This window comes from Cydia amplana, chromosome 8 (genome assembly GCF_948474715.1).
Source record: "Cydia amplana chromosome 8, ilCydAmpl1.1, whole genome shotgun sequence".
In the NCBI taxonomy this organism is placed as follows: domain Eukaryota; kingdom Metazoa; phylum Arthropoda; class Insecta; order Lepidoptera; family Tortricidae; genus Cydia; species Cydia amplana.
Window position 1 is genome coordinate 9,205,556 of NC_086076.1, and position 18,777 is coordinate 9,224,332.

Below are 18,777 nucleotides of genomic sequence, written 5' to 3' on the forward strand. Positions count from 1 at the left end.
CATCAACATTTAAGTACAATGATTCTCCTTAACGGAATTACAAAGAGTACCTACGAAATTTGTTATGGCTTAAATGAGTTGCGGCATAATGATGTTTTAATTGTGTCGTGATTTGACAAATTTTCTGAATTAACTTTACATTTGAAAGAAGGTACCTATTTAAGTATTACGTTACCTGTATTTAATAAAACACGGCTAAATATTAAGGTGGAGGTCCAAAAAAATTAAGCAGGTACTTACTTATTATTTATTAATATTTTTAAACTAGCGTAAGACCTATTAGTTACCTATTTTAAATATTATAAATTAATTACTGTTGTAGAAAAGTCCGCAGTGATTTACCCGGTCATAGAAGAGTTTGGATTTCATATAATTAGGGACGAAAATTATTTAAATACAAACCGCGGTATTCGGAAAACAAGATCCGTTCTAGAGAAGAGAACGATACGATATGTACTAGATACCTGGTAGTTTAGATTTCAACTAGATATCTTTTGCAGCTCAATTCGGCCAACCAATGTTACTTTTACGTTAATTTATCGTATTAAGATCGTTTCAAAATCGTTTTGAGATCTAAAAATACATAACGAGAAGTTATAGTCATTGTGGAAATCGTTCAAGAGTATATTCAGAATCGCGGAAATGTCAAATTTGACAAGCTAGATCTTAAAAATATCGTTGTCGTATCTTGGTGATGTCTAATAGATATCTTATAGATGTCTAGTTCAAAATCCGAATCGGGCCCCTAGTTGTAAAACAAAAAATATGGTTGTCTGTAAAGTCGGTTTACGAACGACAATTTTGCGTGATAACGTCATAAGAAAACATTGATGAAAAATTGCATACTTTTGTACGTTACCATGGAGATCTATCCACAACGATGGAGACACTTTTTCGTGTATGCTACCGGAGTTCATCGATTTATAAGACGGTTATCACGTCAAAAACATTTCTCGTGTTTCTGAACCGACGGACGGTACAAGCAGTAGTTCGCGTGTTAAGATTGACTGAAAAAATATTCCATACTGACAAAATTTCGATGCATATTAAAAAGAAAACAAGATGACGCAAGAATGGCACATTTAACAACCTTCAAATATTACAAGTGATTTTAAATAAATAATGATAAAGAATATTTCACAACATTCATCATTCGCAAACCCCCCAATTGCTCAATGGCACGTCAAAATATTTATAACGACGCATGAACTTTCATTCTCCATAAACGATAAGTTATGTAAATCGGGACAGTGGGTCAGCATAATCCAATAAGCACCAACCTGTAGTGTCTGAAAATAATCAATCAGCTTCGGACTGTTGTAATATATATAGCCTTAAACGCTCGTGCTGAATGCGGCTACCATACAAACGTAGAGGTTGTTTAAAAGTATAGGTAGACGTCTAAACTTGGAAATATTCATATTAAATACTGAAGCTATAGGTACAGTTACAGGTGGAATAAACAAGTAGGTACCCTTTAGGGCAGAAAAAAAGAAGACTGCGTAATAACACTAATAACGCAGGCAATTTTAACGGAGCAAAATGTACTTATATAATGAGACGGAACAACCAGTTTATGCTCAACATACATAGCGCATAGTGTATTTATTTTCCGCGTATGTGTGTAGGTCTAATTCTTAGCGGTGCAGTGCCGGTCTGCACCATTCACGGATTTCAATGGCAGTTGGGTAAAATTATATAAAAAAAAAACAAATTTTGACATTGATAAGGCAAACGCGGAAATCTTTATATCAGCTTTCATTTATAACCAACCACAAGCATATTCTGGAATGGATTTAGAATACTTTTATGGAAATGTTTGTCAAAATGTCTGGTTTTTTTATGATCACGCCAGTTTGTGGGGCACGCGGCATCCGACGCTAATGATCGGAAAGAGCTCTTCCGCCACGCTGCGCCCGCGCCGTCGTCTATCAATTGATCGTTAATATGTATATTGATTTAAAACCACCGTACGTTACACCGAAGTGTAACTACATTTACACAATCACAACATACACATTACATACAATTAATGTCCATGTACACGTTTTTTTTAAATTAAATACCTGTACGAGTATTTTTCACGCTTTAATTAGTTTTCAATTTCGTGCATTAATAAACAAAAACTGACGTGGACGTGGATCGTTAAAAAAAAATTAAACACCATGTCTAATTGTATCCAAAATTAATTAATTCCTTACCAATTAGAAATCAGATTGTACCTTTTTTTACAAGTGGAATAAAAGTAGGTACCAATTTAAGTTCCTCCTTGATTTTAAAACTTCGGTGTGACTACGAAATATTTAACGTGAGTAAAGTCAAGTGGATGATAAAATACAATTATTGGCACAAGTCGGTCATCAATCAAACATTACCTAGTTACAGACGTAATCCTAGTCGTTATACTGACGCGAGATAATTGTAAATACTACGAGCCAATGGGGCGCAACACGAATTGTTAATAACCGCCATATTTCATTATTTCATCGGAATAGGAAAGGTAATTTTAGATGTCCGAATTAGGTATATACCTCAAAATCAAGGTTTTGTTATAACCCTCATTGTCAGCCGTATTGTGCTATAAAGGTGTAGCTTCTAATAAGTACTAAACAACATCATTATCCATGGTATAATAATATACTCCGCCTGGTACTCTCTTCCGAGATTCGCGAATGACCTGTCACTTGCCGACGTCATCATGCTGTTTACAGGTTCTCAAACTTTAAAATGTGGGAGAATTTTAACCAACGGTGAAAATTATTTTAACGGCATTAATTTTAAGTTATTCATGTAGAAACATAGTAAAATAAAACAAATCTATACTGCACTTTTCACTCCTACTCTTACAGTTCCGAATAGAGCAGCCAACCATTTTCGTAACAAAACATTAATTACCAAGCTTACGACGTGAAAAGTTTGGAAAACACTGCGACTGCTGACACTGAGCGAGAAGGAAATAACAATTAACACGCGTTCGACAAGGATGACGGTCAGGGACAAAATGGCGGATTGTCAAATGTGACAGCGCTATCCTGTGTTGCCAGTAGTGTAAACAGAATTACCCGAACGTTTGAAATTTCTTTCGTGAATCGGAAGATATTGCTAGCGAATAATTAAAAATGACGTGTTATTGTAAAATTTAAGATAAAATACATATAAATGAAAATTATAAAATTATAAAGAAATATTTTAACTTATTAACCATAGATATAACATGTAACATGTTATGTTGCAATAAAGTGGCAATGTTATTGTGACGTAGGCAAGTGACACTCTGGGAAGCGAAGACCATATTTTATTAGACCCACATTAGACCATGCTTAATACTAAAGAACAGTGAATTAAATCTGCTGTCTCATAGTAAACATGGCCATCAATGAAAATGTATAAAACAGCCTTTTTTGCTATCTGCTATTAGGTGGTTCCATTCTAAAAGCTAATATTATACGCGACTACACGCGCCTGTAAGAAATATATGACCCGTAGATAAAATACGCTTGAAGATCCAAAATTGAACAGACTGGACACAAATGTTGACTACTTACCTAATGCAAACGGTTGAAAAGTGAAGAGTAAGGAGAAAAATCCCATTAAGGCACAGGAATCCAACAGTATCCGCCCCTTTATTAGGTTTGAATATACCACAATTCAACCGGTTGTTAATATAAACAACACATTTATTACAGGTTAATAGCGATTTTCCATGTTCGGTAGGAATTATATTTTTACTTCATTTCATGCATTCCGTAAGTACTTAAATCAAAACGCGGAAGCAGATAGGTGCATTCCGAGCTAGTATCCATAAACAGAAGTGACAGTTATTTATGAAATCTCGATTGATATTGCCGTTACGAGATTCGCTGGGACCCTTTCTCGCCAATCTGTGCTATAAATTAGTTAAAGTTAAAATTGAATGTTCAACATTATAGACCAGATAAAGTAACTCGGGGTTCAATTCAAACGTAACCGCCAAATCATGAGAACTAAAAGTGTTTGTGTGTTCCGTGTTTATTTTGGGCTGATAATATGAAAATAGATGTATATAGTCTATACGGAGAAAACGTTTGTATTTCATTAAAATATGCTAAATTTAACATTAAACTCGTATAATGTGTAAACTCAAAAAATGCCTGTGTAAAATAGTTATTTGTATTCTTCGAGTGCTTATTTTGAGTCCCGTGCAAGCGAAAGATTCTATAATTTAGAATCTTGAGCGTAGTAAGGGACTCAAAAGCGCACGAGATGTAAATAACTTTGATCTGGTATAGTTCACAAAACTTTTCACCTCAGCAGTGAGAACATATTAGAGAATCCGAAAAATGTATTCCTTCTTCATCACTTACCTCTATTCTTTTATGTTCTCTATGTTTTCTTAATATATACCAACAATTAAATTTTCACCTCAGCAGCTCGAACAAGGGTACTTTGCTGCTTAAAAACAGTGAGAAAAATCGTATTTTGCTCATTTTGTTTCACTCAGTGAGCAAAATGCGATTTTGCTCACTGTTTTTAAGTAGCAAAGAACCCTTGTTCGAGCTGCTGAAGTGAAAAATATGTAGAATGTACTTGTACTAGATTGCATGAATTATTTAACACATTGATTAAAGAAAACATCCAAAGAAATCCGCATCCTAGTTTTCCCGATGAGTCATAGGATAACAAAGATTGAGTCACTCAGAAACCAGGACCCTAATTTCAAATAGAGCTTACGCATAGGTCTGAGTCATAGTGATTCCTACCCTATATTCACATGACGAATATTACTAATGAGGAGTACTTATTATTAGGAATTTACAGTAATATACATATGATTAGATTTTTTTTCCTGAGATGTATAAGAACAGATAAGTTTGCAAATTGTTCTAAGCGCAATCGTTTGTTAACATTTTCGACTCCGTGTCAAACACAAAAGCTGTCACGCTGACGCCACGTCACCGAAGTGTCAAAACTGAAAATGAACTTTATGCATATGCACGTAGGTCTATGTTGCTCTGTGGTCTGTGACCGATTAATCGGTCTTTGGCGTTGAACCTACGGTGCGGATATATCGATCATTGGCGTCCAAAAGGTTAATCATTACCCGAATCAAAAGGCCAGTGCATTTGGGCCGTCGCAGGGAAAAGCTTTAGGACTGACTCTAGTCTACGAAATTGTAATAAGTGCCCATACCATGTCTTGGCTAATCATTTTCGACGTCATTAGCCATACCGATATTCACGATATTGTACCGAAAATCTTATTAGCGTGTCTTTGTACGAACTATTGACTAACATCTATTTAATGCGTCGTAATTGAAATTACGTTCGCTACCTACTTTTGAGCTTTGTTGTGGTTACCAGGTCATTACATTACGAATGTTTAGCCTAACGAGCCGGAAACAAACAGATAAACAGAGTTATGATTTCGATTGCCAATCATGTTGGTGTACTTTTTGGATCAATATCATACTCGCACCATTTGCAATATGTACAAAATTACAAATATAAAGGTTCCGTCACACTGGTCACATAGGCGCGTTTTCCGGGCGGGGCGTGAGCGTTTTATATGTAAAAGCGGCGCGCCCCGCTCACGCCCCGCCCGGAAAACGCGCCTTTGTGACGAAGCCTGAAGTTTTTTAGGTCGATGCCAGTAAAGTCCGGCAAACATTACCGACAAGGATACCTACTCAAAAATATTTGGGGACCCTAATTTTACGTACAATGTTTCGTTGTAATAATATTAAGAATGCTATGTTGTAGGAATAATACCTACTTAAAACTTGTTTAAGTCTGTTCGGTGGGCTATTACGAAAGTTATGTCTTGATTAATTGTGTTTACCCATCAACATCATATCGCAATTATTAATATTATTATAGTTAACTACTATTACTTTCCATTACATTCATCCGCGGATGTATTCGCATAAACTAACATACTAGATTATAGACTGAATGCGCAAACCACAATTTGCGGGCGGCAAAATATGGTACCAACGACGCTTTACAATCCGACCAAGTTAAAAAGTTCACTTCGGTATGAGGGTGCCAACGGATTTGAGAACTTTTAATGTATTGGAATACCAGAGCTTTTGCTATTACGATATATGGTGGCGCTGCTTCGAAGTGAAGAGGTATGTATGTACATGTACAGGTAGAAAGCATTTTCTATTAATGACAACATAGCCGATAAATCGCCATTATAATCTGCATACGTGATTGATACCCAATGGTTAAGGGAAGGCTCTCTTTGGTTTAGTATGTGGCCGAATTTGAACATTATTATTCATAAATTAATCTGTTTAGTCGTTTTTGCGACTTTTTAACTCACTTATTAGCTATATATACGTATTGTATAGATTACTGGTATATGTATGGATAAGCAACACTTTAGTGTAATTTATTAATTAGTTACTCCTTGTTTTTAATTGTAAAATTCAAATAAATTAATGAATAGGTCTAAACATTAATAAAACTATGTATTTACTCTTTTTTTAAACTGTTTGTTTCTGAAATAAATAAATAAATAAAATACCTAAATCCTCAATCATCTCAATTATCATTTAGGCCTTTATAATTTACCAACCATTTAGGTCCAATGACGTGTTCCAGTTACGAACCAGTTATTGAAGTGCTCATAATATACATATTTTAAAAGAATGCAAGCGAATCACTGTTTTTTTAAGCCAGGCACTGTTTGGCATGGACGATGTTGAAGAAGTTGACCTTAATTATTATATAAATAAGATTATTATTTAAACCACAAGCTTGTATTACACTAACTTCGCCTTAAAGTAAATAGAGTTGCCCAAAAATGTCAAATGCGCGTACGCATAGAGTCAGTAGGCGTGCCGTCATTACCATTTCGCGGATCGCTTTCTCGCCAATTTGTTGACGAACTCTGCCGAGTGAAACCACTGACGATATAATTGCTATTGTATTAAAGGGATTAATGGCTTTATGTATTTATATAAACATGATGTGGTGGATAACCATGTCAGAAAAAGCTGCATCTTTTCTCTACTGAATGCTTGTTTTTTAATTTATTTTTCAAAGGCACATCTAGATGTCTATTATTTTAATCAATTGTAAAGTTTGATGGTGAGTAAAAGTTGCTGTAAAAGTACATCGTGAATTTATTAACACTGCTAATAAACTAACTGCGAAAGTAACTCAACGTATATTACTACAACAAAGCGAAATAGTTGAACTAACTTGGGTTAAATTTGACATCTAGGAAACTTTAAGCTCTAAAATACCACCAGCTACTTATAGTTCAGAAAAGTAGCCACTGGAGATTGAGAGGTAAACTACACAGGCCGAATCCCACATGGACGCCACACAGCCGCGAGCACAGCACATAAGTAAAAATACTAGGTCACAACATTAGAAGTCAATAAGTTAGTATGTCACTTACATAACCACCGATCTGATAAACCACTTCTCCTGTTAGTTCCTACACATTGTAATTGTAATCGGGGCCAATCAAAGAAAACAATTAATTTCGACCAGCAACACATCTCGATGCGAGATAACGGTAACGAGATATCATAATACGACGTATTATGTGTATCTTATGTAGGTATTACACATTAGCTGTTAGTTACTTTCTAGCTATTTCCGTTTAAACAATGGGCCAATCGTTAGATCGATTAGACGATTAGTATTGACGGTGTAGGTATTATTTCATTATAATATAACCCTCGCATAACTGTTTTAATAAATTTTGCACAAGTACACAGTCAAATACTACATGTTCCGGATATCTACCACCACTGAGTAGTGTGGGATGGCTTCAAAGCTGATGTTATTATTTCTGTAAATTCTGTAAGTAATATAAATATCAGGCGTGGTCGTAAGGATCTCAGTCACCCAATCCTTTATATACCTATTACCTACCTACATATTTACGAATATATCTCCACGTTTTATATAATTTTAATGGGCTTACTCATGGCCACAGACTAGCCGAGGCGAAGACGTGGCCTACGATGGAGCGAACTACTAGAAGGTGCCTGTTCACCCTTGATTTGAAGGTTGCCGGGTCATATGTGCTCGGAAATATAGACGCCGGCAAGGAATTCCATTCCTTGGCAGTGCGCATAAGAAAAGAGGAAGCAAAGCGCTTCGTGCGAATTGGTGGAATATCTACCAAGTAAGGATGGAAACCGGCCGTGCGTCTAAAAGTCCGATGGTAGAATGGAGACGGTGGAATAAGCTCATGTAGCTCTTGAGCACACTCCCCGAAGTGCAACCTGTAGTACGTAAACGTAGTGTCTATTTTGTATATCCTTCAAAATTGCGTATGTGACCTTCATTAAGTGTTTATGTACCTACTCCCAACTGTGTTCCCTGAGTTATCAGCCGCAAGGATTGCATAATTATAATTCGCATGATGTGACTGTGGTACTGAATTTAATATTGCTAATGTGCTAACTCTGTCATTCGTTATTCTGTCGATCGACGATTTTATGGGTACTCTGCTATAAATCCGCATGTCGATAGCCTCTAGTTAATTGTATACTGTTACCTGCTAGGTACTTACGTTTGTTAATCGTCTTCCTGATACTTGCAATCCTACGATCACCATGACTTTTGACAAATTATTATGCCGTCTTTACATCACTCAACGATAAAAAATATAGTTGTTTAGACTTAAAGCGCAAAGACCTTACTATTTCCGTAAAATAATATTGACTTAAATGCATAAGTTATCTAATCCCCGTTAACCTAAATTCTTAGTTAATATACATGGTATAATAATATACTCCGCCTGGTACTCTCTTCCGAGATTCGCGAATGACCTAACTGTCACTTGCCTACGTCATCAATGTCATCATGCTGTTTACAGGTTCTCAAACTTTAAAATGTGGGAGAATTTTAACCAACGGTGAAAATTATTTTAACGGCATTAATTTGAAGTTATTCATGTAGAAACATAGTAAAATAAAACAAATCTATACTGCACTTTTCACTCCTAATCTTACAGTTCCGAATAGAGCAGCCAAGCATTTTTGTAACAAAACATTAATTACCAAGCTTACGACGTGAAAAGTTTGGAAAACACTGCGACTGCTGACACTGAGCGAGAAGGAAATAACAATTAACACGCGTTCGACAAGGATGACGGTCAGGGACAAAATGGCGGATTGTCAAATGTGACAGCGCTATCCTGTGTTGCCAGTAGTAGTAAACAGAATTACCCGAACGTCTGAAATTTCTTTCGTGAATCGGAAGATATTGCTAACGAATAATTAAAAATGACGTGTTATTGTAAAATTGAAGATAAAATACATATAAATGAAAATTATAAAATTATAAAGAAATATTTTAACTTATTAACCATAGATATAATGTACCCATGTAACATGTTATGTTGAAATAAAGTGGCAATGTTATTGTGACGTAGGCAAGTGACACTCTGGGAATAGAAGACCATGTTTTATTAGACCATGGTTAATATAATAATACGACCTATCGTAATATATTAATACCTACATATTAACTTTATGGATATGCTTACCTAGTAATAAATATTGTGTCACCGAAATCATATTAGGTACGTTTGAAACTTGAGAATATTTGCTTTCCATGCCTTTTATGTGTATTTATCAAATTCTGGATATAAGGGATCTGAATCTATGTTTACAGTAAGCATCAAACAGCGCATGAAACAACGCGTCAAAATTATCTGCCACCCTGGAATACTTTTACAACTAGAGATAAAATCGCTACAGTTCGCGTTCAAACTATATGACTTATTACAGACTAATTATTCTACATAATTAAAGAGGTATTTATATTTTTGTTAAGCTGTTAAAGAATGGTAGATCCTCTACTTTTGATGTTCACTGTACTTACAAACAAAAACATGGTTTTAGACATATACCCAACACAGAAGAAAGTGAAACACATGTTAATACATAATTACCATACGGCCTTGAAGATCCGTGCTAGTATTGCTAAATAGCTCTGATTAGTTTCAGTTTCACCCACAGATGTTGCTATTAACCCGGATAGCGGCAGAGGCGGAAAATGCGTAAATTTCATGCTGCTACGATATGTAGGTATATCACGCATGAAACTACTAGTTACTAAAATGTGAATGACAACGATACCCCTACACTTAGGCCAGAATAGGTTTGATCGCCGATTACTCGTTATTGCCACGAATGTTGAAGTCAATTTACACTAGGAATGAGTCCATACTTGAGAGTAAATGTTTCGTGAATAAGCAATCAATACATATTACGGCTATGGTTCATTTTAAGTATATATTTGTGTTCTACGTTTTGACAATGTTCCTTTTTTACCTAGGCTCGACGGCTCTTTTGGTACAGCTACAGTAAGTCGACTGAAAACACACCACACACGGATATACGTATTTTTTATTTGTAGCACTCAGTCATAACGTACTTTCGCTGCGATAATTCAATAAACAATTACTGCCTAACAAGAAATCAATTGGATGCGGCAAGGAGGCTTCGATATAGAATCGTAGATTATTATATTATTAAAAACAGATAGTATACTAAGGCTGGTTTTAGTGTCACGCGGACCGTCCGTGCGGATCGCTCCGCACCGCCAAATTGTATGAGAAAGCTGTCCACGCGCGGACCCGTCAGCTCTAAAACGCTCCCTGAACGTACATCATATTGTTCCGGTGCGAAGTGATCCGCACGGACGGTCCGCGTGACACTAAAACCAGCCTAAGTACTAGGTAGTCGTGAGTCTTGTGATTCGTACAACTTTGGTCTTGAATCAGAATCGCACTCAATTGTAATATGTGACGTTATCTATGAAAAGGGACCTTATTGTCGATGACGCTTAAGCAAGCGGTTAAGCAAACAAAAGCAATATTGATAAAATAGCTTAATGCCATATAATATTGTTTATTTCGTAGGAACACAAATGTAATGTTTTGACTACAAACAAACATTTTATTAAGTTATCTGCGGAGTATCGTGTCTGCGAAAAATAATCTCTCCCCAAACTTTTTCTGGCCACTGTTACTTACCAATAATTCGATAATGGCATCGTTAATGTTTGCTGGTCATTGACTGGTCGGGCTTGAAGGCCGGGCCGGTAACCAGACTACGGGGTTTCTTTGCGAGAATTATACAAAGAAATGGGTAATATCCGGCGCACCCGAGTAAAAGTTCATAACTGATGATGGACCACTTGCAGTAGGTGTATAATAAAAATTAGCTGTTGACATTTCAGAACCACGTCATATATGTATTTTAATTTCAAAAGTGAAGAATACATGCATCGATAATTTAGATTACAGCAACGCATATTTTTTAATAAAGTTGACTTTCCTCTTGTTTATCAATGAAAAAAATTACGTCACTTTTAGTTTTCGATTAAATCATATTTATACATTTCATATCTCCATAAAATCAAAGTTTCGATATCTAAACGAATTATTCAGTTAATTAAAAGCCACATATTTCATGATTATTTGACGTCGTGATTAAGCATTAATTATTTATTTATGGTCAATATCGAAGAGAAAATGATTGTCTTGTCGTAAGTCTTCCAAAAATGTTTTGGGTATTTCTACGAACCATCCAACTATTCCAACTTACCAATACTACTATTTACATGATTGTGTTTTACATATTATTTTTCAAATAAGCTTATACTCGTATATCCGATTTTTTTATTTATTATACTGAAACAGTAAAATAATATTTCTTAAATTAACACTTACGGAAATATGTTATACCTCGAGTCGCAATCCATCTGTTGTCTAATTGGAATATTGCAAAATCATGCATGTAACATATTATATTATCCTTGTCTCAATCAAACAATTCAAGGCCTTTAAGTGCAATATTATCACCCACTGAAGCAGATCCGATGCACATAAATTGATTTGGTTGGGACAGACAAAGTAATTGACACCTCATTTACTTCGGTCCACCGCGTGTAAGACCCCTGTAAGACGATACCGTGAAAGTATTCGACATTAAGTATGTTCTAACAGCGTCATTTTTTACTGGCCATGGGTGAATCGTATGTATTTGCAATAAGATTTACAATACAAATTGTTAGTTAACAGTGTGAATGGTATATTAGTAGGCTTGTGCAACTGTGTTGTATTTGCATGATCGATAAGTTTTTTTACTAGCCTATTCTAGTGTCTCACTGCTGGTCAAAGTTTTCTTGATTTCCACAACTCCCGATTTAGTGGTTCTTCCGGCCAGTTGTTAAGGAAGGTGTCCCCTGTCCAGGTCATCCCGCCATCTCCGTCTGGGCCCGCCGCGTCCGCGCCAATCTTCTGACATCTACTTGGTAGCTACAGCTTGGTAGTCCACCTATCTGGATCCATGCGGCAGAAGATGTGACCGGCCTAGTCTTATTTATTGATTATGTTATTAATCAATAACTACTTTATTAACTCATTTTATTAATACAAATTTTTTGAAGTTTCATTAACATCGTACTGTTACTTTAAAGGCACTGTTTGCGAAGTATGGAGTGAATCGAGTGACTAAGTAAGAACTTGACTTCACAAAAAGGTCTACTGACAGGACGTGCGGGGGCCGCACTTCAGATCCTATATAAAATTTTGTTAATTAACACACGCCTAACATGATTTCTATTGTTAGTGCAAAAAACTCTGAAGAAATACGTGTAGCAAATCCTGACTAATGTTTGCAAAGCCGCCCACAAGATTAGTACCTTTTGAAGATTCGATAAAAGAGATATTATTTGTCGGTGCTATTGATTTATTTAATTGCCGTCCACTTAACATCAGCAATATAAGATTTCAGTTTATAAAAGCCAGATATATCGAAGACAATTCATATACCAAGCGCTTCTATTGACTCTCGTCTCGTTAACCCAACTACTTGTGTTACTTAGTTTTCTTGGAATATTACTTACCTACAAAATTGCATTTCAATTCCCAATAAAAATTACGTAAAGGTAGCTCCTTCAACTATCTCGTGTCACGACAGAAAAAAAAACATAAATTTTAATTACTTCATCAGTTTAACGTGCCCCGAATATAGTACTATAGTTGACCAAAAGATGGCCATCTCTCGGCAACTGCTAGTTTGATTATAGACTAGAGATAGTAGATCTTACGGTAGAATTTCGATTGTTTTTTTCTTCGGACTTCATGTTTTTTAGTTTCAAAATGCGATATCTCATGATATAACCGGCGCAAGATCGTATCAGTCGGATTAAGTTTCATTCACACTTGCTACTGACGCAATTTGTTCCCATACGATGATATCTGTTAATAGCGGGGTTAAATAGACCTGATGAATTATGTTCTCATTGTGGAATTGGGCATCAGTGCTTTAAGCGGAAGCTTACATTTTTGTAGAGAAATAGTTAGGTATCTTATAAGTAAGTAATCTAATTCTCAGCGGTTTCCCTTTAAACAAACTTGTACCTATGCAACCTCATGTACCTAATGTCAAATGTGTTAATAACTAAATAATTTAATTTTTATATTGAATATTTTGTATTTTTTGTTTGACATGTAAATGAGATGTACATTTATGAATAAATCATCTGAAATCTGAAATCTGTACGCCAAAGTGTATGTCCGTCATTGTAAACGTATTACTTTTTGTCGACTATTTGGTATTGACTGTGATCGCCAGGCGTCCGCCTAACGCCTACCATACCTTTAATAACCTTAGGTAGGTATAACTAAATACTAAGATGCTAGTATTATTGTCCCAATTTTTACAACCAATCTGTAATTTTAGCAAAAAATGGTATAGGTATAATCATGATGATTGAGTATTATTTCTATTGGCCAAAGAAAACTGGCTGTTGGCTATTGCGATCATCTCATATTTCAGTTCCCTTATATCACGCCATTAGACGGAGTTTAGAGCAATTATTTCATGAAACCGATGCTGCCAAAAATACTGGGGTGCGGGGGACGAGGTGAGCGAGTCCCGTGCCGTGATTGGTCCGTTCAAAGACACGGATGGCACACAAAGACACTTTGACTCGAAAATGGAGTAAAACTACCGTATATTTGTGGCAGAGGGGGTAGCGCTACTATGCTCAGTCTGGAGGATGTCTTGTCTGTGTATCACGCACACGCTACTACTATACGACCTATATCTATACAGAACCCTCGGTTACTCCTAAGGCTTATTAGGTGCGGCTCGCGCGTTGATGTCAAACGTATAAGGATCGTTCAGGTCACAAATTGTTCTCACGAATAAATCACATGCCCTATTGGACTGTAATTAACCTAGATAGCTCCAAACAAACACATTCGCATTATTGATGGCGAACCAGAAAAGATCGGATGTGTGCTCGTGAGGTTTCACAATGGACGTGGGTTGTTGGTGTACTTGGAGCATTTCCGTTACGGCGACAATAGGTAATAAAAATGTAAAGAAAACCTACCTAATTATAGTTGGTCAAACCAATTCGTCAGTCAGTAAGAACCAGGAAAACTTTTCTTTTGTTGCTAATACTAGTATAAGACAAATTTAGTATGATTCTCTCTGTCTATGTTTGAAATGAGACAGTCCTTTGACAAACTATAACACCTAAACAGCTTTTTGAAATAATAGTGCATGCATGACGTCGTAGTGAAAAGGTCCAACTGTTCATCTCTGACAAAAACATTTTAATTTAGAATAAATATAATTATTATAGGAACCAGTAAGTGCTTTCAGTTTTATATCGAATGTGATCATTGCCTCTAATCAACCAACTCTTAATAACCTTTAATTTTTATTTAAAAAAGTTGTTTTAGTACAGTTTCCGGATCAATCTTTCAGTGTACCACACACCTAATGTTACGCGATTGCAAAGCTATTGTCGTGTCAGAGACAACTACATGCTATCAAGTAATTAATCAGTATAGCGTGCGTGTGCGCATGACACTCGGCGCCGATAGATGGCACTCACGACTTTGCCTTTTTAAAACAAGGAAAACTTACATCCGATTGTTAATACTTGTATGTGGATGTCCTGTTCATGTGGCGAAATTTTTCTTACACTTAGATATGTACATACTTACAGACACCATCTGAAACAAAATATAACGGTTAGTTCCAAAATTTTAATCAGTTTAGCACTCGCTCAATCGCACGTTAAAATTATTTGAGGTTTTCGGCTGCATAGCGTGCCAAAGAAATAAACTAGTGACTTATTACTTATATTTGATATGGTTATATCAATACCCAAATAACCGGCCAGGTGCGTATCGGGCCACAAACGATACGAAACCCCCCTTTTTTCGTAAGGCACTCTTGGAGTTAGGTCAACAAACGATTTTGTTCTTTCAATCTAAAGTAGGTACAATGCATATGGCTACAGTAACAGCCCAGAAAAACATTCCAGTTTTTCTGAAGAACAATTGCCAAAGTTTTACCTACTATATGATATAATATCTAAAAAAAATAGATATATATAATATATATAATATATATATATTAATTGGTTACTTGCGCAACGAATCGGCATCGCCATTCAGCGCGGCAACGCCACCAGCCTTCTGGGCACCCTTCCGTCCGGCGCCGAGTTAGCTCCCATTTTTTATTTGTAAATACGTGTATTGATATAGGTAGATAGTTTTAGTTAATTTTAATTTTGTAGGTATTATTTCTGTTTTTATATGTTTATGTTATGTTTGTAAATAAAAAGTTGATCAAACTTAACCAATTAAATCATGTCGTACAGAAAATACTTATAGGAATACACTATAAGAGTAAACAAATAAGAAGTACCTAAGTAATATTTTACAGTCGTTTCATCACTGTGCGTGAGCCTGAGCCTGCAACCAATCTCATGTGTGCTTTATGTAAAGCCACAACCATGCAGTAACACTAAACTAAGATTAAGATAAAACAGAGTCATGTCCATGAGAACAAAACCCGCCTCACTTCATTTAAATTTCCCTTGCACATAATGCACATTTCCTTTATTGGATGTCAAAAGATCAGCGATCGTCAGATGTCAGAATGTCTCGGACGGATTCCTTTCACATTTTGTTGTAATCGAGTAAAATGTCTGTAGACAGTGTAGACAAGTGAGACAATGGCATCAAATAGGTACCTAACTATCCTCATAATAGGAAATAAGGTATTTAATACTTATTTATGTACTGTTATTTATTTATTTTCAATTTTTTATGTATACATATACCAATAACAATACGTTTAGTCGGTGGTATAATAGATAGTACCTTATTTAAATTATCATGTAAATGGTATAAAAATACATATACCTAGTTATAAGTTTGTAAATTTCTGTACCTATTTAATTACCGTTTAATAGTTATTGAAAAATAAATATATTCCATAAAAATAATAAATACCTAAGACCCTTGTACAGTGAACAGTGAAACGTTTTATTGTTGCACAGGTTGATATAAAATGCATTTTTCTACATTTTTGATGATAATCTGTTACTGTCACGCAATTTAACAAGTTAATAAAAGGGCAGAATACTGTAAGGCTTTGTTTATTCGAGTAATTATGTTGCAAGCGGCACTTCGGTTGGTCATTCTCACTGCCATGTTTTGTCTATGTTCAAGTATAACGAATAAGATGATTGTAAGCAGTTAGGCAGTTTTAATTTTAATTGTTTCTAATACAAATAACGTTTGAACCCGAATTTGAATCTCATCACATAATCCCCTTTTTAACACGCTTTCAGAGCATTTAACAGTTTTAAGGCGTTGTATGCACACTTATAAAATCTGTTTTTATCTATCTTAGGGTCCAGGAGTCTTCAAATTCCAGTCATTTGAACACTGTGACCCACCAGTAACAGAAGTAGATTTGTGGTTAACACAGAGAAAATTTAACCGGACCACTAATGTTATAGATATGACATTGTCTACACCGTGGCCACTCAGTGATGAGATCATAGTGAGTACCTACCTACTTACGAAATTCGAAAAATATTCGTCAGGTGACAAACAAAACTCACTTATTTACCTACTACCACAAGTTTAAAGCCAGTGCCAAAACAAGGTTGATTTTTGTGATACGAGTAATTATTATTTTGCAATTAGTGAGTTTGGTTGAACATAATGAAAATTCACCTGACGATATATGGATAGGATTTTTTCATTAGGTAACACTAAAATTATTATGGATAAATAATCTGGATCTTCAACCATAAGCACAATGTTTCAAGCGGCTGGTTTCAGGTAATGTTATTTTCAAAAGATGTCTACTTTACCAGTCACGAAAACAAACATAAGTTCCTTCTTACTTAGGTTGGCAGCATGCATAAATTGCATTCAGAAAAATAATGAATTATGTGTTTTTGTTAGCAATGATTTTCTTTCTAAAGTTATGTCGATCACGAGCATGTGTGAATATCTTACAATATCTACAAGTGTTATGGGTATGGGAAATGAAGAATATTCATTGTCTATTACCTTTTCACGCTTAAATTGCTGGACCAATTTAGATGAAAATTGGTATGGAGATTGAGGCTCGGGGAAGGACTTAGGATATCTTTTATCGATCATCATCGTCATTAATATCATTATACGGGAAGTTGCAGGCTGAAGCTATTAGTGAATAATATAAAGTAGGTATAACTAGGTAAATAAATCTAGTTGTGAGATAAAAATTAAGAACTCTCCCTAATTTAGTTTGGCTAGACATTAGGCTATGTATTGTTATCGTGCTGGCAATCGATAAATCCATAGTATCCATAAATTAAGTATTTTTCATACGTATAGATGGAGGTAGATACTTCGAGCAAGAAGGACGGTGGCTACAAACCCGGCTCCTTCTACATGAAAGGTCCTTTCTGCAAAACATTACAGTCACTCATCGGAGACTTGTTCGATGCGATCGTGAATGCTACAGGGTTTGAGGAGTGTCCCATACCAGTAAGTCCAAAGTCCAAAGAGTCGTCTCTGTATTCTGTCAAAAAAATCTTATTTTACGTAGGTATAACACACGTCAGCGACCTGACATAAGGGGTCTATGAGGGGACTATGAGGGGTCGCCCAAATACTACGCGTCTAGGCGATTAACTTGTGATAATCTATGAACTCAAAACAAAAACGGCCGGTTTAACTTTGGACGCATAGATTGACGAATCCAGCAACATAGAAACTAGTATGATGTATTCAAAAGGTACTTTAATACAAGATACAGTACGTAGTGGCCCCCTTTTTTACGTATATTTCGTTAAATTTAAATAATCATGATTATTTAGCAGTGGCGCTAGTGTGCACGTTGATGGGCTCTTAAGACCCCTGAGAGAGGATGTATTGAGTGTTAGATTGTTGTTAAGTTAGATACGCCTCTGAATTATAATCAACTGACTTTACTTTTCAGGGTGATATAAAATTGGATGGTTTCTACGTCGACAGCGAGAAACTAAACGACCAAATGCTGTACGGGGACTATAGAGCGCAACTGTCGTTTTTTATCGACGGTGAAACGAAAGGATGTTATATATTTTACATGCAATTGATGGCTAAAGAAGAAGAATAACCTTTTCAATAAAATAATGTTCTAAAGTTATGTTTATTTTCTTCCTAAGTATTTTAAATATTTAATCATTTACATATTTTGTTAGTGTTAAAAAGCTGCAATTTGGTGTAAATCATTAAATCAATAGGGTATTTAAAATACATCATTTAACACCATGCATGAAATAAAGCATCAGAAGATGAATAGTTAAACGTAGACAACAGTTATTTTTAGACACCATTTCTATTTTATAACCCGTATAAAACTATGATGAGTAGGTTATTTGATTGTGACGTCACATGCTAGTGTTTCATATAAATTCCATATTAGCAAAATCGTTATGACAGTTCGAAAAAAGGAAC

General features: G+C 35.5%; 1 protein-coding gene across 1 annotated transcript; it reads left to right on the plus strand.

Moving 5' to 3' along the window:
• The first annotated feature begins 16,448 nt into the window (after nucleotides 1-16,448).
• Nucleotides 16,449-18,461, plus strand: LOC134650296 (uncharacterized). The gene is made up of 4 exons (XM_063505256.1): nucleotides 16,449-16,525; nucleotides 16,691-16,843; nucleotides 17,671-17,823; nucleotides 18,278-18,461. Exons 1-4 carry the CDS (start codon nucleotides 16,487-16,489, stop codon nucleotides 18,434-18,436), a joined length of 504 nt encoding a protein of 167 aa, XP_063361326.1. The 5' UTR covers nucleotides 16,449-16,486; the 3' UTR covers nucleotides 18,437-18,461.
• The last annotated feature ends 316 nt before the right edge of the window (nucleotides 18,462-18,777 follow it).

Excerpts from the sequence above, each read along its gene's own strand:
- LOC134650296 (XM_063505256.1), top strand. The coding sequence starts at position 16,487 with ATGTTTTGTCTATGTTCAAGTATAACGAATAAGATGATT. Across the intron at positions 16,526-16,690 it reads GTATAACGAATAAGATGATT|GGTCCAGGAGTCTTCAAATT; the intron begins GTAAGCAGTTAG and ends TATCTATCTTAG. Across the intron at positions 16,844-17,670 it reads CACTCAGTGATGAGATCATA|ATGGAGGTAGATACTTCGAG; the intron begins GTGAGTACCTAC and ends TCATACGTATAG.